The sequence below is a fragment of the Furipterus horrens genome, unplaced genomic scaffold, assembly GCF_987537825.1.
Source record: "Furipterus horrens unplaced genomic scaffold, mFurHor1.1.pri manual_scaffold_4, whole genome shotgun sequence".
Classification (NCBI taxonomy): domain Eukaryota; kingdom Metazoa; phylum Chordata; class Mammalia; order Chiroptera; family Furipteridae; genus Furipterus; species Furipterus horrens.
This window is the reverse complement of record NW_028327174.1, coordinates 135,329,285-135,353,945: the sequence shown is the minus strand read 5'-3', so window position 1 is coordinate 135,353,945 and position 24,661 is coordinate 135,329,285. Positions and strand designations below refer to the sequence as shown.

Genomic DNA, 24,661 nt, shown 5'->3' with positions numbered 1-24,661 from the left:
TGAAACATTAGAACAGATGAACAATATTTATAGGAAATTTCATTCAAAAACAGCAGAATATACATTATTTTCTTTTTATTTTGTTTTATCATTTTATATTTTTATTGTTGTTCTAAAGTGCAGTGGAACATTTTCCAGCATAGACCACGTTTAAGTTTCAATAAATTTAAGAATTAGAAATCACATCAAGTGTCTTCTCTGATCAAAACAGTATGAAATTAGAAATCGATTACAAGCCCTGGCCAGGTAGATCAGTTGGTTAAAGCATCATCCCAATATGCCAAGTTGCAGTTTGGATCTCTGGTCAGGGCACATACAAGAAGCAACCAATAAATGCATAAATATGTGGAACAATTAATTGATGTTTATATATATTTCTCCCTCTCTCCCTCTAAAAATCAATAATTAGAAATCAATTACAAGAAGAAAACTGAAAAAAAAACCACAAACACATGGAAGCTAAACAATATGCTACTAAATAATGAATGAATGAACAATGAGATCAAGTAGGAAATCAAATTGGCCATCAGAGAGATGCAAATAAAAACCACAATGAGATACCACCTTACACCTGTCAGAATGACCATCATCAACAAATCAACAAACAACAAATGCTGGCGAGGATGTGGAGAAACGGGAACCCTACTGCACTGTTGGTGGGAATGCAGACTGGTGCAGCCACTATGGAAAACAGTATGGATTTTCCTCAAAAAACTAAAACTGGAACTGCCTTTTGAACCAGCGATTCCACTGCTAGGATTATACCCGAAAAATCCTAAAACCCTAATTCAAAAAAAACTTACGCACCCCTATGTTCATAGCAGCCCTGTTTACAATAGCTAAGTGCTGGAAACAGCCTAACTGCCCATCTGTAGATGAGTGGATCAAAAAACTGTGGTACATTTACACAATGGAATACTGTGCAGCAGAGAGAAAGAAGGAACTCCTGCCATTTGCGACAACATGGATGGAACTAGAGAGAATGGTGCTTAGTGAAATAAGCCAGGCAAAGAAAGCAAAATACCATATGATATCACCTAATACAGGAAATTAAAGAGCAACACAAACAAACGAACTAAATAGGCAAAGACTAGAACAGCAGTCAGTAGGGGGGAGGGGGGAGGGAGAGAAGGGGGCTAAGTAAGGGAAGGGTCTAGTCAAGGAAGGTGTATAAATGACTCACGGACATGGACAACGGGGAGGGATATGATTGCGGGAGAAGGGGTGGGCTGGGTGCCGGGGAGCAATGGGGGAAAAATGGGACAACTATAATTGAAAAATCAAAAAATAAAAGAAATTTAAATAAATAGATAAAAATTAAAAAATATGAAATTTAAAAAAAAATGATAACTTGAAACAAATGAGAATGCAAACACAAGGACCCAAGATCTATGGGACATAGCAGAGCAGTTTTAAGAAAGATTCATAAACCTACGTAAAGAAACAAGAAAAACCTCAAACTTCCCTCACACCTAAGAAACAGAAAAAGAAAGACAGCACCTAAAACAAGTAGATGGAAGGAAATAATAAAAATCAGAGGGGAAATAAATGAGTGACTAAAAAGACAATAGAAAAGATCAATGAATCCAAGAGCTAGTTCTTTGAAAAGATAAACAAAATTGGTAAACCTTTCAACCAAACTTATCAGAGAGAGAGAGAGAGATGGCCTAAATAAATAAAAATCAGAAATGAAAGAGAAATGACAACAAAAACCACAGAAATACAAGGATTGTAAGAAAATGCCAAAAACAATTACACACCAACAAATTGGACAATCTAGAAGAAATGGATAAATTCCTAGAAATATACAATCTTCTAAGACAAATCAGGAAGAAACAAGAAATCTGAATAGACCAATTACTGATAACAAAACTGAATCTCTAATAAAAAATCAAAAAAACAAAAGTTCTGGACCAGATGGCTTCATAGATGAATTTTACCAAATAATCAAGGAATAATTAATGCCTACCCTCAAACTATTCCAGAAAACTGAAGAGGAGGCAAAGCTCCCAAACTTATTTTATTAAGCCAGCATTACCCTGATCCCAAAACCAGGCAAAGACACCACACACACACACACACACACACAAAAAAAAAAAAATTACAGGCCAATCAATATCCCTGATGAACACAGATGCAAAACACTCAACAAAAGGTTAGCAAATCAAATTCAGCAGTACATTAAAAAGACCATACACCATGATCAAGTGGGATTTATTGCTCGGATGCAAGATTGGTTCAGTACCCACAAATAAAAATCATATGATTCTATTGATAGATGCAGAAAAAACATTTGACAAAATTCAATATCTATTCATGAAAAACTCTCAGCAAAATGGGTACAGAGGAAAACACCTCAGCATAATAAAGGCCACATATAACAAACTACAGCTGACATCATACTGAACAGTGAAAAGCTGAAAGCTTTTTCTTTAAGGTCAGGAACAAGACAGGGATGTCCACTCTCACCACTTTTGTTTAACACAGTATTGTAAGTCCTAGCCACACAATCAGACCTGAAAAAAAATGAGGCATCCAAACTGGAAAAGAAGGAATAAAATTCATTATTTGCAGAGTGTGTGATACTATGTATAGATAACCCTAAAGAGTCCAGCAAAAGAAAAACCATTAGAATAAATCAATTCAGTGAAGTTGCAGGATACAAAATTAATACTCAGAAATTAGTTATATCTTTATACACCAATAGCAAACTATCAGAAAGATAAATTAAGAAAATAATTCCATTTATAATTGCATCACAAAGAATAAAATATCTAGGAATAAATTTAGTTAAGGATGCAGAAGACCTGTACTCAGAAAACTGTAAGACATTGCTTAAAGAAATTGAAGAAGGAACAAATGAATAGAAGTATATACCATGCTCATGAATAGGAATAATTGACATCATTAAAATGTTTATATTACCCAAAGCAATATACAGGTCTTATGCAATCCTTATCAAAATATCAATGGCATTTTTCACATAACTAGAAGAAAAAATTCTAAAATTTATATGGGACCAAAAAGAAACCCCAAATGACCAAAGCAATATTAAGAAAAAAAGAACAAAGTTCAAGTAATCACACTGCCTGATATCAAAACTGTTCTACAAGTATAGTGATCAAACAACATAGTATTGGCATAAAAACAGACACATAGGTCAATGGAACAGAACAGAGAGCCCAGAAATGAGTTTATGTTATATGGTCAATTGACATAACAGAGAAGGCAAGAGTTTACAGTGGGATAAAGGAAGTCTTCTCAATAAATGATGATAGAAAACTGAACAGATAGATGTACAAAATGAACCTAGACTGCTTTCTTACACCATATACAAAAATAAAATGGATTAAAGACTTAAATTTAAGACCTGAAACCATAAAACTACTAGAAAAAAAACATAGACAGTCAACTCTTAACAATATTTTTTTAGATATGTCTCCTAGGGCAGACAATAACAAAAATAAATGAATGGGACTACATACAACTAATAAGCTTCTGCATTGCAAAAGAAATCATCAACAAAACAAAAGGGCAACCTACTGAATGGGAGAAGATATTTGCAAATGATATATCTGATAAGTGGTTAATACCAACAATAAATAAAGAACTCATTCAGCTTAACATCAAAAATAAATAATCGCATTTTAAAATGGTCAGAGGACATATATACAGTTCTCCAAACAGGACATAGAGATGGCCAATACACACATGAAATGGCGCCCAACATCTCTAATTATAAGGGAAATGCAAATAAAAGTCAAAATGAGATACCACTTCACCCCTGTCAGAATGGTAATCATCAAATCAACAAACACGTGTTGGCAAGGATGTGGAGAAAATGGAACGCTGCTGGTGCACTACCGACAGGAATGCAGACTGCGGCAGCCACTATGGAAAACAGCATGGAATCTCCTCAAAAAATTAAAAGTAGACCTAATGACCAAGCAATTACACTTCCTGATATTTATTCAAAGAAATGCAAAACAATCATTAAAAAATATATATGCACCCTTATGTTCACTGTAGCATTATTTAAAATAGCTAAGATAGAAGCAACCTAGGCATCCATCAGCAGACAAATGAATAAAGAAGATTTTGTACATATATACAATGGAATATTACTAAGTCATAAAAAGAATGAAATCTTGCTATTTGCAACAACATGGATGGACCTAGAGGGTATTATGCCAAGTGAAATAAGTCAGAAAGACAAATACCATATGATTTCACTTACATGTGGAATTTAAAAACCAAAGTAAGTGAAACAGAAGCAAACCCACAGATACACAGAACAAACTGATGCTTGCCAGGCAAGAGGGAGATTGAGGTGATGGGTAAAAGAGGTGAAAGGGATTAAGAAGTATGAATTGCCAGTTATAAAAAATAGTCAAGAGAACATGATGTACATACAGCATAGGGAATATTTAGACAATAATGTAGTAACTATATTGTCAGATAGGTACTAGATCTATTGTGATCACTACTTAAGGTATATAAATTTCTGATAACTATGTTGTACACCTGAAACTAATATATTGTATATCAATAGTAATTGAAAAATATTTTTTTAATGCAGTGCATATTTGGGCCAATTTTGATCAATTTGTCTAGTCCAAAATGCAGGTGAGACTTAATGGGTGAAGTCTGAATAAGTAATGTGCTGAACTGGGAGTCCTGAATTTTTCTCTAGTTTCCAGGTAAAAATCAATTACAAATGTCAAGCCTTATTAGGCCTTTAAAAATACTGCTTCACACTTTCCGTATTTAAGGTGATGCAAATAATATATGCCACATCTTTTCTTACTTAATAGCTAAAGATTTTAAATTTCCTTTTCAAGTAAAAACTTTAATCAATCTAACATAATCCAATCTTCAATCAAATAACTGCACAATTAAACAAGTCAAGGAAAAGAGATCTAGACATTCACCAAGGTAATGTACTCCTAAGTATGTCTAGATGAACTAATGGTGTCTGAATGACTCTCTTCAGCTTGTAATTCAGCTGTTCAAGATGGATTCCTATTATATAAAATTAGGTCATCAGAAATACTCCTTTCAGATTTAGAGTTTGTTTTAAGATACTTAGAATTTTACGTGGTTAAAGAAAGGAAAAATATATAACCAAAGCTAATTGTTTAACCTACTTTTTGAGATGAAATGTTGAATTGAAATTTGAGTAAAATCCATCTCTAGCAGCAATATTGGATCAGAAGCCAAGTTGTAATGATAACCAAGATGAAGGTTAAAAATGGTTAGAGAACACTTATTCCTACCTAGAGAATTATAGACACCATTCAGGAAAAACTTAGAACAGGGAAGGGGTAAGAGGAAGGGTACCAAATTGGAAGCTATGAGGAATGTCTGAGACAGGAGACAAAATTCCTTCTCTGAGAGAGTTTACTACCTATTTGAGAACAAAAGATACATATGTGAAATGACCATAGGACATCTGTGCAGAGTGGAGGTGAGGTGGGGAGGGGGAAATATACAAGGAACAATCAATCAGTGGCTTCAGCCATAAAAAAAAAAAGAAGAAAAAAAAAATCAAATCTTGCTATCTGAGAGAGCATAAATGAACTAAGAGAGTATTATGCTAAGTGAAATAAGTCAGACAAGACAAATACCATATGATTTCATATATATGTGGAATCTAAACAAAACAAACTCAATAGATACAGAGAACAAAATGATGGTTTCCAGAGAAGTGGGGAATGGGTGGAAAAGAGGAAGGAGGTAAGAAATACAAAGCTGAAGTTATAAAGTAAGTCATAGGTTGTAATGTGCAGCACAGGGAATAGAATCAGTCATATAGTAAGAACTACTATGTAAGGTGACAAACAGTACTGGGGCAATCACTCTGGAAGGAACAGAAATGTTGAATCACTGTGTTGTCTATCGGAAACTAATATTGTATGTCAACTATAATTTAAATTTTTTTTTTCAAGTTGGGGAAAGATAACTGCTGAGTCATTAAATGTTAATCCCCTTCTGGGTGAGTAAACTGACTTAGTGAGATGATTTATCCAAAACTCATACTATGACTTAATAACATTAAAGATCTAGACTCATGTCCTTATTGCTCGTCTAATATTTTGTCTACAGTGCAGAGTTGCTTCCCCTTCTAACTTTGCTTCTTCATGCTTTGCTTCTTTGCATCGAGGAAGTATGCCATGAAGGACACATGGGGTCAGCTAAGCAGTACCAAAAATAGTAATTTAATCATCAAAACACTTAGTGAACCATTATAACTGGATGGCTTTTGTCAGTAAGCAACAGAGCAAGTCACTCTTCTCTTACCTTCAGCAAGAACACACAAAGGATAAATCGGCATCCACAGTGTTTGACTGAGCCACGTCAGGACAGCATAGGATATTCCTATGACTGATAACATGCTGTACGTGTACCTAAAAGGAGACAAGGAACTTATCAGCATCATTGGCTGCTGAAGTCTGGAAAATAAGAGAATGACATACTTTACTCTGTAATTCCACAAATAAAACTGAAATGTGTGCAGATTTCATATTTCATTTCCTATCACTTAAGCACCAGAGGTTAAAAAATGGGTAGAGGGAACCACATCAGTCTGGCTTGTCTCATGAAGTGGTGGATTGCAGATAATTGTGTCTCCTTGATTAGTGACTTCAATTTCACTCAGAAGCTAAGCCCCTTTTTTGCAACAGGCAGCTAGAGGTTTTTTTAATGACAAACAAAACTTGTACATATCTAGGGAGTTAATTTTAAAGTAAAAACATGACTTCCAAATCTTTATTGGCATCCCTCTGCTTATGTAGTTGTGCCATCTTATGTGATCAATTAAAGAACTGTACTGAGGAGCTTGTTTGCGTTACAGTAGGCAATTTAAAGCCTGCTTTTGTGATGCAAAAGATGAAATAGTCTACATCTTTTTATTTTTCTGTTCTCTGAATAGGCCAGTTGTTCTCCAGTTTTGGCAAACATCAGAATTACCCGGAAGGCTTTCTAAGACAGAAATTGCTAGGCCCCATCCCCAAAGTGTCTGATCTGGTAGGTCCAAGGTAGAGCCTGAGAATTTGTATTACAAACAAATTCCAGGTGATGCTGATGCCACTGGTCCAAGGGCCATACTTTGAGAACTACTAGAAAAAGCAGTGAATATATGTGGCAAAACAAAATCCAAAATCTTGAAAACACAATGGTACAAAGTAAATCCTCTTATTCCAGGACCCTAATTCCACTCCCCAAAGGTAATGACCAATGCCAATTTCTTATATAGTCTTTCAAAAATATATTTTGCATATGTTTATCTATGCGTATATTATATATACTATATACCCACATTGCAAGTCCTCACTAAACAGCATGTTATCAAACTTTTTGCACCAATCTAAGTAAAATAATCATATCTCACTATTTTTTTTATTATAAGAGTAGGTATATTTAAAAGCTATTTTGTTTAAGTCCAATGTAACTTTTTTCTTTTGTTGCTTGTGATTTTGTTGTCATATCTAAGAACCCATTACCAAATCAAGAGCATGAATATTTACCCCTATGTTTTCTTTTAAGAGTTTTTATAGTTTTAGCTCATACATTTATGTCTGGTCTATTTTGAGTTAATTTTTATATATGGCATGAGGTAAGGGTCCAACTTTATTCTTTTGCATGTGGATATACAGTTGTCCCAAGACTATTGAATGGTCTTGGTAATCTTGTCACAAATTATTTAACCATGAATATGAGAGTTATCTCTGTACTATCAGTTCTGTTCCATGATATATTCTTATGACAGTTTCACACTGCTGATTATTGTTGCTTTATGGTAAGTTTTAAAATTGGAAAATGTGAGCCTTCCAACTATGTTCTCCTTTTTCAAGATTGCTTTGGCTATGCTGGGTTCCTTGAGTTTCTATATGAGATTTCAATTTCTGAAAAGCAGCCAACTTGGATTCTGATAGGGATTGCATTGAATCTTTAGATCAGCTGGGGAAGTCTTAACAATATTAAATTTTCAACCCATAAACATGGGATATCTTTTCATTTATTTTAATCTTCTTTAGTTTCTCTTAACACTGCTCTATAGTTTTTGGTGTGTGAGTTCTGTACATCTTTTGTTAAACTTACTCCTACTTCATTTTTTGACACTATTGTAAATGAAATTATTGTCTTAATTTTACTTTAGATCATTGCAGATGTATATAATATAATTGATTTTTGTATATTCATTTTGTATTCTATAAACTTGCTGAACTAGTTTATTAGTTTTAATATTTTTAGTGGATTTCTTATGATTTTTTTATACATAAGAAAGATCATGTCATCTGTCAATAAAGACAGTTTCACTCCTTCCTTTCCAATATGGATTCCTTTTACATAATTATCTTGCCTAACTGCCATGGTTAGAACAATGGTGAATAGAAGTGGCTAGAATAGACTTCCTTGTCTTGTTCCTGATCTTGGGAGGAAACATCAGTTTTTCATCGAATAGACTTCCTTGTCTTGTTCCTGATCTTGGGAGGAAACATCAGTTTTTCATCATTAACCATCAAGTTAGCTGTAAATTTTTTGCAGATATCTTTATCAAATTGAGGAAGTCCTCTGATCTTTGCCTTTTAAAAAGCCATCCTAGGGTAAGTTTTGAAGATAATTGTACCCCCTATTTTATAGATGAAAAAATAAGTTTAAAAAAAAGGTTAAATACTCCTATGTTAAAAGAAATGAAAATACGTGCACACAAAAGCTTGAACATGAATATTCACAATGGTATTCCTCACAACCAAAAAGTAGAAACAACCCAAATGGAAAAATGTGGTATATCAACATAAGGGAATATTATTCAGCCATAAAAAGGAATGAAGTACTGATAGATGTTACAACATGGGTGAACCTTCAAAACATTATACTAAGTGAAAGAAGCCTGTCACAAAAGGCCACACATTGTATGACTATTTATGTGAAATGTCCAGAACAGGCAAATCCCTAGAGACAGTACATTAGTGGTTGCAAGGAGCTGGGAGAAGGTGGGAATGGGGAGTGACTACTAATGGGTTTGGGATTTCCTTTAGGGGTGATAAAAATGTTCTCAGATAGTGGCAATGGCTGCGCATGTCTTTGAATACCTTAAAAACCAAATTTTATACTTTAAAAGGGTGAGTTTTAATGTACATGAAGTACTCAATGTTGTTTTGGTTTTTTTTTAATGGTTAAGTGACTTGCCTACAATCATACAGCTAGTGATAATGGAGGTGGGGTTCATCCTGAGATCTTCTCCTTCTGTGTCCAAAAATCTTTCCATGACATCATGACATCATGACATCATGACACCACTCTCTACACACAAGTCACTTCATTCTGAGTTTATCTGAACTCAGACAGAATTGGGCACATCAGAGAATAATACATTAGAAAGCTACCATCCTGGGAGAGGCTCTATATCTCATGAACAGGAAGTCATGGGCTACAAAACTCCATAAGGTTTGTCCAAGTCTACAAAACTATCAGTTAAAAGTGAGAAATAACACACTAAATTCTATATACAAAGAATTATAGTCATTTTAATTCAACAAAATATTCTAATTCACTCTAGGGCTCAACCCATTAGTTAGAAATATTTTAACTCAGCTAAGTTACTGACAATGTAATGAAAAATTTATATAACCTCAGCTAATTTGTTACTTGTCCACATCCAGATCTTTTAAGCAACAGGGGCAGTTCTCATTTGTGAAAGCTGAAGTAGCAGTTATGAAACTCTTCAAAGTGAGCCGTGGAACAGAGGAGACTGCCTTACACCACCGCTGGTAGAGATAAGACTAGGCTCATCTCCTTGCAAAGTTTTAAAATTAGAGGGAAACTGAAGACGACCTAGAGCAAGCAAGGGTTCTAACCGGAAGCCCAGGGATTCCCAGGGAGTCCATGAAAGAACTTCTGTCAGGCCTGTGAACCCACTGGAATGGCATACAAAAATGTATGTGGAGGTACATTTTTTCTCAGAGACATAAGGGCCGGACATTTAAAATATTCTTGAATTCACAGAAACCAACTTTGTAAGTTCTGACTAGGATATGATTTTTAAAAATATTGTTTTGCTTATTAGAGTAACATGTACCAGAGCAATTGCAAGGAATGCCTTCCATTAGCAAACAGCTGTGAGGTTTATTCCAAATCGGTGTTACTTCAAGTCTTCTGCTAGATACCTGCTCTGATTTGCTCTTGTAAAACCACTGTAGGTTTTCATTATCTTTGACATGCCCATTATGGAAAGCACTAGAAATACATTTTCATAGAAAGATAAAATAATTTGAAAGGGTTTGTTTTTTCTCTCATTACAAGTAACCAAACGTAAGCAGCTATTACTGGTTTCACTGCAGAAAGCAATTTGGTTTTGTTTTAAGAGGTTATTTTGCCTCCTTACCTAACCATATCCAATAGATTCCAAAAGATGAATAAAACACACACCACATATTTCTCTTGGACTTCCTCTTGACTGGTGATCACCACAAAGAGGATGATTATTCTTTCTGTGAGCTAACAACAACAAAAAAAAAATAAAAATAAAAAATAAAACAGCAATGTCAAGAATTAGGATCATCTGTTAAGCATGTAGGTAGTTTTCAAATTTTAAAAAGCAGAGTTCCTCTTAAAAGTATGCTTTAACTAGAAATACATATCCTAAACTTAAAATGATCTCTGACGGAGTAGGGTTATGGGTGAATTTCATTTCCTCCTTTGTTTTTGTATTCTCCAACATATATAATGAATGAAAGATAACATTTTATCTGAATCAGAATATTTCCCTTCTTGTAATACATGCACACATGTTTTTATTCACTTTGGCAAGCTTTCATTGCATGTCTGCTATGTATTAGATGCTAAGATTATAAAAGCGTGGTCCTGGTGCCAGAAGGTAGCAGCAGCAAGAGAATGTGAGACTGTAACTATAGCACAGTGTGAATAATGCTGTCACTTAAAAGCGTGATGTCCAGGCGTGAGAGCTACTTGGCTAGGGAAAGAATGCAGAGACATTTATGAAGACAGGCAACATTTCAGTTAGATATTGAAGAATAGATAAAAGTTTGTGAGGTAGACTGGATAAGAAAAGGGCCATCTTAGGCCAAGGCAGCAGCCTCAGCAAAGACGCAGAGATGTGAAAACACAGGTTGTTCTGGGGAGTAATGAGTACCCCCTGGGCGCTAGAGTTGGGTGCATAGAAGATAAAACTGAAAACGTGTTGAGGGCTGGATTTCCATTCCATCCAACAAGGAAGCCGTCATAGCTTTATTTTATTTTTGTTAGTGGCAAGCATTGGGGGTGGGGGGGGGGGGGGGACACTATATAATCCTGTCATGAGCTAGTGGCAAATGAAAAGAATTCGACATACGTGTATTCATTTTTTTCAAATCAGTAAGCATTTACAAATTATTGAGAATTCACACAAGTATGGCTTTGCTCTAATTACTGACCTCAAAAAATACATTCGTCTCTCCCAATCTAAATATAATGTGCCTTCTTAGGTTGCATTACTATCCCCTGTATAATCTACATTTTTATGTTTGTAATAGAACATTTTACTTTTCTTTCAATGGAGACTGAGGGAGCATATTAGTGATAAAAGGAAGGGGAAGATTGCTTTATATTTTTCCATAGCTGTCTTTGTTTTTAAAGCACATCAAGGAGAAAAGACTGGGATACTCAATAACTCAGAATCATAGGCTATTAGTCCTGGAAAATCACTTAGTGCAGAGAAATCCGAGATTTGCCAACAATGAGCCCCATGATCAGAAAACCCACATGTATAAGCTCTATCAGCATGTTTCTGACTACAGCAGTGAGTCAGGAGAGTCCTTGCTTAGCTATGGGGATTAGATGTGATTCAAACCTTGGTTAAACTATGGAAGCTATCTACTGTTTTTCTTTTTTCAGTCTTCGGTTTCTTGATTTAATTATACTTTTACAATGAATTAGACTTAACTGCAGTGATAGTTACTGAATGACCTAAGAGGCTGCCATGACACCCGGCAGCCTTCAGATATAAGATCTTAGCAGCAAAAGACAAATTAGGAACTACCTAAACTTACAATTAATCACTGCTTGCTGATTAGGAAAATCATCCATTTTTTGATAAAATTTCAAGTGATACACACACATAAATACATACACAAAACACCTATTTCTAATTACATAGTAGACTAACCCCACCTTTTACAAATAAGGAATTTGGGAACAACACAAGTTAATCCTTGTTCTTTTATGGCTATCCCTGTGCCTATTATCCAGATTATATTCTATTCTTTTAAAAAGTTTATCCTCAAAAGTTAAACCTTAAAACAAGAACCTCCTTAATATTCTAAATCAATATGAAAACAATTTTAAATAGACTTTTAAAAATTTTTTTTTTACTTTTCTTTACATATAATAATTTCACTAGCTTTTTGGAGCTTTATATTTGAGAGAAATTAGCACTTGGTCATTTTAAACAAATTCTATGAGAACATGACTTGTCTTGTAGATTATACAGGGGATAGTAATGCAACCTAAGAAGGCACATTATATTTAGATTGGGAGAGACGAATGTATTTTTTGAGGTCAGTAATTAGAGCAAAGCCATACTTGTGTGAATTCTCAATAATTTGTAAATGCTTACTGATTTGAAAAAAATGAATACACGTATGTCGAATTCTTTTCATTTGCCACTAGCTCATGACAGGATTATATAGTGTCCCCCCCCCCCCCACCCCCAATGCTTGCCACTAACAAAAATAAAATAAAGCTATGACGGCTTCCTTGTTGGATGGAATGGAAATCCAGCCCTCAACACGTTTTCAGTTTTATCTTCTATGCACCCAACTCTAGCGCCCAGGGGGTACTCATTACTCCCCAGAACAACCTGTGTTTTCACATCTCTGCGTCTTTGCTGAGGCTGCTGCCTTGGCCTAAGATGGCCCTTTTCTTATCCAGTCTACCTCACAAACTTTTATCTATTCTTCAATATCTAATGAATGTCTTGTAATGTTTAGTGCAACTCGAACAGGTAGACTAAAAGTACAGTAAAAAGTTCTATAACTTAGCTCAAATTAAACATGGTGGTAATGTGGTCTGCTCAAAGGTATGGTAACTATTAAATAAAAATACTTGCATTTTTATGTTCCACTTGGGAATCTTAAATTCCAGGTTAAGCAATGACTAAAAGTAAGTTATTACATTATACATGGCAGCTAACACTTTAGTTATAAGCTATTGAAGGAGGTAAAATGATACTTCAACTATATGGAGAATTTCTAGAATCTTAGAAAATAAATTAGCTTTAGCCTAAAAGACTATTTTACTATCTCAATCCTGTGAACTTTGGTTGAGAACTTCAGAAACATACTCTTATATGTTCAAAAATCACCAATTACTTTCTTCTGTAAGACAAAAGAATTTAAATGATTATAGCTTTAATTTTTTGTTTATTTACTCATCACTCATAGAAAGTTATCAAGTGTACTGGTCTGGTGTACTGCAGGATAAAGCTGTGAACAAGACCACATCCCAGCCTCATGGTATTTACATCCTACTTGGGAAGGTAGTTGAAAGTTCAGGACAAATAGCCTAACTCCAAATTTTTCCTGCACTAGTCACAATTTATGTGACCTTGAATAATTTATTTAACTTCTGTGCTCAGTGATTATACTGAAGATAATAATTAGTATTATACAGTAAATATACAGGATAAGATTATGAAGATTAAATGAGTTAATGCACATGAAGAATTTAGAAAAGTATTTGACGCTACATAGAAAGCCCTAAATAATTGTAAGCTATCATTTTTTTTAATATAGGTTTTTTATTTATTTATTTGTTTGTTTATTTTTAGAGAGAGAGGAAAGGAGAAAGAGAGGGAGAGAAATATCACTGTGTGGTTGCCTCTCACTCGTGCCCCCAACTGGGGACCTGACGTGCAACCTAGTCATGTGCCCTGACTGGGAATCGAACCAGCGACACTTGGCTCGCAGGCTGACGCTCAATCCACTGAGCCACAGCAGCCAGGGCTGTAAGCTATTATTTTAAAAAACATAATTTAATGTAGTGATTAGTACTTTATAGAAAATATACTTTTTCCCTATACATATTCAATACTACCACTGAAAAAAGTTAATCTCAGTATCTTTAAAATTATACTGTGAATATAGCTTTATAATTATCACACCAAAGAATTCCATGAGTCAAATGCAAAATATAGAGGAATATCTAAAATCTTACCTACAAGGTGAATTGTATATATAATTCATTCCCAGGAGGCTCTGAAGTTTTGAAAATCTCAGAGCTTGACACTATCTTTAGTTTTATCTCTAACAATATAAACCTGTCCCCAACTCAAAACTGGAGAGAAAATCTATGATTTTATATAAAATCAGAAGATTATTTAATCTAGCAATGCAAAGAAGTCACTACTTCATAGCTAAAAAGAAACTAAGGTGAAACTTGGCTGTTTTACTAAAAGAGTTTATTTTAAAATACTCCCCTTTGGAATATCCTTTGTTTGCGCTCATAAGAATCTGCAACTGTGAAATCTTTGGACTGGTTTTGCTTGTCCTATCAGAAATAGAAAGTCAGATTGGTAAATATAAAGATGATCTTGCAATTATGGACTCACAAATGAAATGATATTATTGGGGTAATAATTTCTATTGTTCTGATTTATGGATTTTTAAAAATTGGGTAAAACATACATGTGCAGCCATGTTTATTGTGATGCAAAGAGAAGGATGCAGAATTTAGCCATTTTAATTCAGTTGTGTATTGTATGAAGTCTTTGTATTCTGAGCATTTCTCACCAGGTTAAGGAGCAAACTGAATACCTCTGAGGGTTTCCTAAAGTCACACCAATCTAATGACACAAAAGTTTGTTTTGTGGATATTTTCCCCGCTTCTTGAGTTGAAGCATCCTTAAGCTATATCAATAAAAACCTCTTTCTCAGACTTCCACTCAAGCAAAGTCAGAATAAAGCCACTTCAAGGTCATCAAAATCAATATTTCAGAGTTGGCAGTATTTCTGCTCTGTAAAAGCCAGGTTGTTTCCATTAAACCTACTGAAGTAAACTAATTTACTGATTTGCCTTTTTTTACCACACAATAAAATACTCATTTGGGAGGAAGGGATTGGAGAGGTGAAATACTTAGTTTCACTTGTATTATCATTTCCAATAATAGATATCTGCAATTTTTGGACCTTTTTTACTTTCCCATTTTATAAATTTTAAATACCAAAAGTTAACTGTATTTTCTTATATAATTTTAATTGGCAGTCAATTCCAAAAAATAGATGTCTATAAATAACTATTTATGTGACGGTTTTGCCCTTTTCCCCTAAAGTGTGTTTTTTAAACACATAAAAATAAATATCTGTGTTAAATTATTATAGTCTTATTACAAGTGGATTTTTCTTTTCTTTTTTTTTTTTTTTTAGCAATTGTGTGTAATTCTAAAAACTCATAATGGCTTTTCTCTGTCAAAATAAAGATATATGTATAAAACATTTAAAAATGCACAGAACAAAACACAGAAAACAAATTCCCCCTAAACACACACCACCGCCATCTGATACATACGAGTCTAACTGTTCAACTAGCTTATCATTCCTACTGATTTTTGGAATGACTTATCTTGACATTCTGGAAGACCAGTTCCCAAAAAGAGAATTCAGCTGTGATTTAGCAACCTCACAAACTTAATAGCAAAATAACATCACGAATGTGGGGCCATATTTTTGAACCTGCTTGAAACCATGGACACCATGCACTTTCAAGATACCATATGCAATTCTGCTATGATTACTGTGTCAGTAGTTTAGCCACATTTGTAACTACAGTTTCTTCACTTAAGAATGGGGAAACAGGAAAAACAAGAAAGATTTCACAACCTTAGAGTTTTATTTGGTTATTTTAAAGCAGGAGCCTCAGAGTCATAACATCTCATAATGAAGGAATTCTAACTGTCTGCAGAATGCTATTAAAGGAAGGGGGAGAAAATGAAACTTTGGACATGATGACATTTGTTTTTGAAGCTTTCTGCAATACTGTGTCCATTCGGAACATCATAGGAAAGACAGTAAATGAATAAAAGAAATAGAGGACAGATGAACTCTCAGAGATAGGAAGAGGAAACCAAACAATCACAACAACAAGGAATAATAATCAGCCCAGGATGAGAATAGTAATTGTCTTCCCAATGTGGTGATTCCTGACTCATTATTTCTCCCAACAAAAAAAGACTTAAAAATCATTTGAGCCCCATTAACAGTATCCTCTGCAACCTCACCTTTGAATAAAAAGTTTCAATGTATATTTGCCATTATTTTTTAATTTCCAAAATAGAATATAGTTTGATTATAGTGATCATATTTCTCTAAGTCATTACAGTTTCAATTAATAGTGATTAAAATCACACTTAAATATTCTGGAATTTCAGAACTAAAAAATAGATTGGATTTCTAACTCGTATAACAATTTTTATAATTGCACAAGCCTACATAACTTTGGAAAGCATAAAAATGTGAACATTTTTCTAGGCATATTCAAAGCCCTGTTTTCTTTCTTAGAAATTTAACTGTCCTGCTTCTCAGTTGCATTGTACATTGACAATAACTCAAGTAACAACGCTCTTAATTTTTAAAGTGCTAAAATTAATATTAGCCAATTTAGCTTACAAAAGTAAAAAGCCCAAAAAGGTATACCAAAAGAAAACATGACTTAGATTTTAGGTAAATTTGACCATTCTCCAAGAAAAATAATTTTATATGACAGAATATAACTTTCATTTAACCTGAGTTGTTAATTCTGTTCTCTAAAATTGGCATCATGGGATGCTGGTATTATATGCATTCTGGTTGTTAACAAATAATAATAATAATCTTGTTCCCTAAAATTATGCTTCTTTTGGGAGAGATATGTACCTTATTTTTATTTTTATAAGGAAATGTATTTAAGGGGATTCCATCTAGGTCTTAGCTAGCTAACTGACTGTTAGCTAACCACTACTCTGTTATTAGTAGTTCATACTTTAAATAATGCCCTGATTTTTATTTTACATTTGACATATCAACACTCAAAATGTCTTCATCTTGATGAATATTATTTCTCTATTTTTATTTAATATGTAAATATTAAAATATCCCATAAACTTGTAATGCTGATTTCTTATTAGATTCCTTAATATTATACTCCTATTTCCATCTTTTACAGTTTCATGGTATTTTAAGCAAATTTTAATACACGGATCCATGTCACACCTTCATTTAACAAAAATTTAAGGTGTGTTCATATTCTAAGCCCTTTGCTAGGTGCTGGCAATATAATCAGCTTCTGACTTTTTTTTTTTTTTACATTGTAAATCTATCAAATTTAGTTGTTTATCTATTTTCCTATTAATTTTGTGAATAGTTAAAAGGCAATCTTCATGTTAAATGTTTTTCTGAGGATTTTAAACACATGTTCATATAGTCACTTAACCCTTCTCTCTCCTTTTTTCTTAATGAAAATGCCACTTTTTATTATATTCCTGTAATCCAGCAATGATGTCTGTTATTGGATTTCTACCAGTGAATTGCTCATCTTCCTTTAACCTGCCTTTTAAATGAGCATGGTCATCTCAGGCTAGAGACACAGTAGAGGGAACAAATAATAGCTAAAATAATAGCAAATCTACCAGTATTATAATCTTAACTAAGTGCTGGCAATTTATCCCACCCATTTCCTCAGTTACTCCATGAGATACATGTTATTTTCACATCACATTAGAAAATAAGGTTTGGAACAACTATGTGACTTGTTTAAATGCATTCAGCTACTAAGAGGTAGAACTGGAATATGAATCCAAGTCTGGTTGATCCCCAAGTCTATGATTAGACACTGTATTGGGTAACCATGAACAATCTCTTTTTTCTATTTGTACTCAGTAAAAGTGGCAGAGTGAACAAGTAATGGCTAGGAAATATACTATTCTATGAACAGGGGTGAATGGAACTTTTTATTTTTTATTGTTTTTAAAATTTTTTAAATTGTTAACACTATTACAGATGTTCCCCATTACCCCCCTTTTTGCCCCTCCACCAGGCTCCCCTCCTACCCTCTTCCCCTCTGAAAGAAACTTTGTAAAGAATTAAACTTATGGGGGGGGGTAACATTGGTTAATGACATTATATACTTTTCAGATGTACAAGATTATAATTCAACATCTGGGACTAATATCCAAAATATATAAAGAATTTACATAACTCAACAACAAAAACAAAATACTCAATCTGATTATAAAAACTGGAAAGAGAACCTGAATAGACACATTTCCAAGGAAGACATAGAGGCATATGAAAAGATGGTCAACAGACATGTGAAAAATGTTTAACATCACTAGTTATACAGGGAACACAAATCAAAACCACAGTGAGATAACACCTCACACCCGTTACAATGGTTGTTATCAAAAAGACAAGAAATAAAAAGTGTTGGCAACAATATGGGAAAAGGGGAACCCTCATTCACTGCTAGTGGGGATGTAAATTGGAGCAGCCTCTATGGAAAACAGTATAGACGTTTCTCAAAAAAATTAAGAGTACATTTTTTTAAATTATCTACTCTTTGCCAGGTATAGTGTCGGGGGTGTCCTTTCTCTGAAACAGCCCACTGACTGCGGGTGATATGATCCCACAGTGAGAGGGAGAGGAGCCAGGTATCAAACCCATATCTGAATGGTTCCAACCTATGCCTCTCCTCAGTCCTGTCCTGCCCAGGGCACTGGCAGAGTCAGGGGGAAGTGTCTGCAATCCCCTTCTAGGAGAGGAGCACCGCACTTCTGCACAGAGCAACGAGCTTCACTACCCCGAATGTTTCCAGCTGGCTCTTCCAACGGACCAGTGTTTGCGGATGAGGTAATTTTTTCATGGAATTTTCTGTATTAGTGACTTGGGTCTTAAGTATGCAAGGACTGGCTTCTTAACTGCCATAAAGTCAAGAGAGGCTATAAATAGAACAAGTCCAGTATGAAACAGATTCAAAAATAATAATAACATGATTAAAACCTACCTGCAGAAACCTGGGAAGAAGATGGTTTGATTCAATGCCAGCATATATGTGCAGCAACTCCAAGAGGGAGATGGACTGGCAAAGTCTCATCACAAGTCCAATTGCATAAAAAGTGTCAACCATTGACTCTGTGTCCAGTGAATTAAAAATACAGATATAGTAAATAAAAACTAGAGCACAACCTACATTTCTACAGCACTTTTAAATAAAATTGAGATTATTTACCCCATTCTCATTGTGCACCTGAGAAAATTCCTAGTCTACTACATTATTAAGAGTACACAACTGAAGAAAGCAGTTCATATTATAGTATATTTTAATTGCTCCTCATCCAAAAAGAAGTAAAAACTTGAAAAAGAAGGCTTCATGGCCAAAGCTATAGCATTTATTCCCTGTTTATGAGATTATAAAGCAATTCCTGCAGAAAAGTAACCAGTAGAATATAGACTACATAAAATGCAAATAATCTGGAGCTCTGGCCAGGTGGCTCGGTTGGTTGGAACCTTGTCCCAGACACCAAAAGGTTGTAGATTCAATTGCCAGTCAGGGCTTATACCTAGGTTTCAGGATTGATCCTCGGTCAGGGTGCCTACAGAGGCAACCAATTTATGTTTCTCTCTCACAGCAATGTTTCTTCTCCCTCTCTCTCTCAAAAAAAAAACAAAAACAGAAACAAAAACAAAAAAACAATAAACACATCCTCAGGTGAGGATTAAAAAACTGTGAACAGGTTGGAAGCTGCTATGCTCACAGCTTTTCCATTGACAAGAAAATGAGTGGTGAAAAAAATATTTCAGAGCAGCTTTATAGAAATGACATTAATGATGCCATGATATCAAATAACATCTTACATGTATCTAGTATGTGCATCCTATACATACTTAGTGTTCTCAGGATTTTTGTCATTTTTAATTTATTTTGGTAACAACGTTGGCTTCAGGTGTACATCTTTATCATACGACATCAGTATATTCTATTGTGTGCCCACCACCTGAATTCTAAACTCCTTCCCTCCCCATGTATTTGAGCCCCTTTAGCCTCTTCATCTTTCCCTGACTCCCCTTGGTTTTTGAAACACCCAAACTTGGACCTCTGGTGGGGGCTTGTGGAGTCTGCATTGCAGAGGGCCCAAATGAAAAAACTGAATTTGGAGAGAGCTGAAATGGGAGGGAAACAAATGTTCTTCTAAATAGGACAAATATGTTGTTTTAAATTTTCAAATGAAACCCTGCCATATTAAGAAACATGTAAGGGAGACTCTGGTTCTCTTTATGCCTAGTGATCATAAATTACCATCGAGCACTAAGGGTTTCTCTTCTCAGCGGCTCTATTAGTGGACACTATTAATCTATTCATATCATCCCCACTTCACATGTGAGTTCTAAGGCCAAGACAGTCAGTGCTCTTATCCAGTGGCCTGCACTTGCTCTAATAGAGCATTGTAAATTACACAGTTCCGTGAAGGAGGAAGGAAGCAGGTGCTGCTAGTTCGGGTGATTAGATTACTATAAGCTGCTTACTTAATTTATACATTGATTCAAGAATTACACTGAACTCCCATTTAGCCATTTCCAGTCTGCCTTCTATATGAATAGGTTATGTTTCTTTAATAAGTAGCTTTTATAATTATAACAGTAGGATAAAAATTAAGAAATAAATAGACTGCTGACTAAAGCAATTTTTCCCACTGGAAAGGCCAGGCAGCAAAGGAGTTCACTGCTTGTGACTTGTGCTGCGAAGGACCTGTGATATGCCCACAAAGCCACGGCCAACTTCCAAGGCTTAGAAGTGGTTTGCTTGTTTTTTCTAAAAATATAAAGAAAGTTTTCCCATTCCCTGTGTTTTCCTTGTCTTAAAGACTCCTAACACTCAGCTGAAATTCAAGCTAGAGGTTGTACCTTTGGAAGTTCTTAAAGAATTTTTCTGTAGATTTGCAGTACGAAAAAAGCAACACAAAATAGTTTAGGATGCCTCATTTATTAATTTCCTGATGACACAGAAGTCTGAATTGATGAGCACATGACTTTTCCCAGATATATTCTATGTTTGTTTTTTAGCTGAAACCAGCAGTTGCTCAAATTGTCGAGTCACCCAACAGTTGTAAACTGTGATGACACTTACCCATGTGGGGATGAAACATGAAAAGAATGTTATTTTGACAGTCTTCTAGTGATTCATATATTTGAAAACTGGAACGCTATTTAAAATCTTTACCTTTTAGGAAACTGGAAGAAGCTTATAACTCGAACTATTAATGCCAACTTCCATGTAAGTGATGAGTCATCTACTAACTGTCATTTTCTTAGCAACATATTATTCCTAAAGGGAACCAAATAAAGGCTTGAGGTGTATAAAGTTTGTCTTTCACTTATTTGTAGTCTCCAGTTACCTTAAACCTGGGGAATTAAAAATAAGGGAAACACTTGGTTAATTCCTAATTTCTCTACACAAAATTTTGTATATACTGGAATTTACAGATTTCCTCAAAACACACCAAACCTGCTAAGGTTCAGTTCAGAACCAAGAAGGAAGAGAAAAGGCATCACCTCAATGTCATGTCTACATGGCAAACTGCTTACTCAGGGAGAAGATAAAACCCTTTGTCCTCATCTTACCTGCCTGCTTCTCCAAAAAGGTTTTGTTTTTTGTACTAAGCAAGTATGGTTTCTGAAAAATGTGCTTGCTAAATTTAGATGAGTGAAGAATATTAGGTAAAGTTCACAGAAGTTAAAAAATTAGTATAAGCAAGACTAGGTGAAAACAATGAAAAAAATAAAAATCAAAAGGGTTTTAGTTTTACCTTCTCCAAATGAAAAGAATCTGACTGTCATATTTGTGAATATCCATGAGTGACCACAGAATTGGATTAAGTAGTAGATGAAAAGGTAGGCATTCTTCCTATACCTATAAATACAGAAAATGCAGTCAACATTTCCTTTATAATCGTCCTTTCAGCATAATATACATGTCCTTGAACTAACCTACTGGTCAACCTGAGCAAACAAGAGAAAATTATTCTCTATCAGTCTTTGATTTGGTTACCCCTCTAAGGCACATCAGATTTTGAGAAAACCATAGCACATATCATCCATTAATGAGTATCCTAAATTGCTTAAAGCCAAATATATTTCTAGTTAAAAATTCACTTCGTCTTTGATAAAGTTCTAACCTTGCTGCTCACCAACAGATAAAAGTAAGCATTGCAAAGACTGCTTTGAATATTTTTGAAAAAAAAAAAAGAAATACAGAGAGGTTGATGTAGTCAATGTGCTGTAAGTGCAGAATTTGAGAGATTACTGGTTTACAGTTACAAAAGAGGAGTAGTGATGGAGGCCGTCCCAAATGCTGGGTAACTCAGTAAGTGGACATCGCTGGCTTTTGAATGCATTATGTGATTAGGGTCAGTATCTCTCCACTGCCTCCTGTTTCGCAAGGGCAGATGTTTCCTTCATCAGACACTCATAGAAGGCAGTTTAGTGGTTCAGGCCAGAAAAGGGAAGTCATGCTGGGTTTAAAAGTGGGTTGCTGGAGAGATGCCAGGTGATGGACAAATATGCCTTTGAGGAGTCCAGCTAAGCACTGTCTGAAGTGTTCCCTGGGGGTTCAGAAGGGTAGTGGGAGTGGCCCTGCCGGTGTAGACAAGGTTTTCTCCTAGTCGAGGATATGAAACCTCTGAAAAGTAAGGCTAGAAAGTAGACCCTGTGTAGCTTTATGATTTTACTCGGGCACCCTACAGACGACAGAAGCTACTGAGAGGAATACCTCCCTTACACCAGCATCAGAACCACCTGGAGTCTCTCGGTTAAACATGCCGTCTTCGGCCCGACCACTGAATGAGCTTCTCTGAGACTCGGCCCTGGAAAATGCACATTCAATGGGTGTTTCGGCTGCAGGTAGCTCTAAAATTCACCCTGAAACACTACGTCTGAGAACGTCAAGGGAACGGCACCGGCCTGGTGGCAGAAGCAAGGGAAGCAGGACTGGCAAAGGGAGCACAAAATGAAGGGGTGGCCGCCCCGCCCGTCCTTCCTATTTCCTCATCTGTAAAATGGGGGAAATAGCAGAGCCTTCTTCCCAAGGTTGTCGAGAGAATTAAACTAGCTAATAAATACCTAGTCAAGAGATCAAGGATGTGTGGGGCACAGGGTTGCATTGTTCAGCGCTCGCCCGCGCGGTGCCCTCCCAGCAGCTGATGGAGGCGGGGAGACCCCGCCCCGGCGGCCCTTCCCCCCGCACCCTCTGCCCTGCGGCCTCGGCCGAGCGCCCTACCTGGGCTGCAGCCAGGCGGACACCGCCATGGGCCCCGCAGGCCGCCGCCTCCAGGCCCTCCAGCGCCGTCTGGGGAAGGATCACGCGCGGGGACCTCGGGAGGGGCAGCCCCGCGGCCGCGTGCGGAAGGGCGGGGCCTCTCTACATTCAGCAATTTACAAAAAAAAAAAAAAAAGAAGCAGCAGCAGCCCAAGGTTGTGCAACGGGCACGCGCTGCAACCAAGTTCCTCAAGTTCAGGCAGCAGCGGCAACGCGCTGCACCACAAATGACCCACCTCCTCCTGACCTCGGCTACACCCGCCTGGCAGAGGACCGAACCTGCCCACTTACGTCCGCGTTCTCCACATTGTCACGCAGGTTTTTACAGGGCTTCCCAGTCTTAGGGTTGAGACTCCGTTGTAGACCTGTGGAAATTAATGGGTCCTCCCACCTGGCCTTCAAAAAAGCTGGCAATCACTCCGACCCAAAGCCGCTTTGGACGCTTGGGCTCCAGGTGCGCGCCTCGCTTATAATCCTCACCTGTGAGGCAGTTCAGCGAGGAAGTTTGTGGCCACATCTCCCCTAACACCTTCCTTTCAGCTAAGGCGCCTGATTCCTCCAGGATCATGAATCCTTGCCCGATCATTTCTCCTGGATCCTCACTGATCCTTCAAATCCCTTTAGGTTTCCTGAGCGTTCATCTCCTTATCCTAGGCCCACCACCCAAAAAACCTCCTGTTCTCTCAGCCCTATGGTATCACTTCATGCTCAGATGATCCACCTTCTACTTTGCTGAGAAGATCCAGATCACGTTCCAGGTTCTATCTATGCCCTCTTCTATGCCCTCTAAGGGGAACATCCCAAAATTAAAAAAAAAAAAAAAAAAAAAAAAAGCAAATAGCCAAGAAAACACTTGCAAGAAAGTGGAACAAGACCACCCAATTTGAGGAGTTGGAAAGTAGTTGCCCATTTTACCTAAAGGAAAGTTGAGGCTTTAAAAAAATGACTGATAAGGGGCAGCATTGGAAGTTCAAGGTCGTTTGGTTGTGTTCCCCCCCCCCATTAGGCCATAGACCCCTTTCTCATAGTTTATTTTGACCTCTCACCTCATAGCCCACCTCTCAGCTCTACAATTGTCTGCACTTTCACCCACCCCTGCCCTCTGTCAGAGATTTACCCCTCCCCTGCATTTACCAGTTCCTTCTCCAAGTCCCTCCACCAGTTCTTACCCACTTGCTACCTCTTCCTTCGTCTTCATCCTCTCTCCTTTTCTCTGGCTTTTAACAGAGCTTAGCAACATACTCAAATGTCTCCTGCCCTAGAATTAAACATTTTATTCTTTCAGTTTCTCTCTAGATATAATTTTCTCTCTCCTTTTTCT

General features: G+C 36.2%; 1 protein-coding gene across 1 annotated transcript in view; it reads right to left on the bottom strand.

Annotated features, from left to right (window-relative positions):
- The window catches only part of HACD4 (3-hydroxyacyl-CoA dehydratase 4), a 28,596-nt gene extending 5,180 nt beyond the window's left edge, over window positions 1-23,416 (bottom strand). The window contains exons 1-5 of the mRNA XM_090274060.1: window positions 23,302-23,416; window positions 21,833-21,936; window positions 19,033-19,160; window positions 10,388-10,500; window positions 6,301-6,407 (exon numbers count right to left, since the gene is read on the bottom strand). Of these exons, the coding sequence (XP_090130186.1) occupies window positions 6,301-6,407; window positions 10,388-10,500; window positions 19,033-19,160; window positions 21,833-21,936; window positions 23,302-23,330 (481 nt within the window). The 5' untranslated portion in view covers window positions 23,331-23,416. The remainder of the gene's footprint in view (window positions 1-6,300; window positions 6,408-10,387; window positions 10,501-19,032; window positions 19,161-21,832; window positions 21,937-23,301) is intronic.
- Window positions 23,417-24,661: the final 1,245 nt, after the last annotated feature.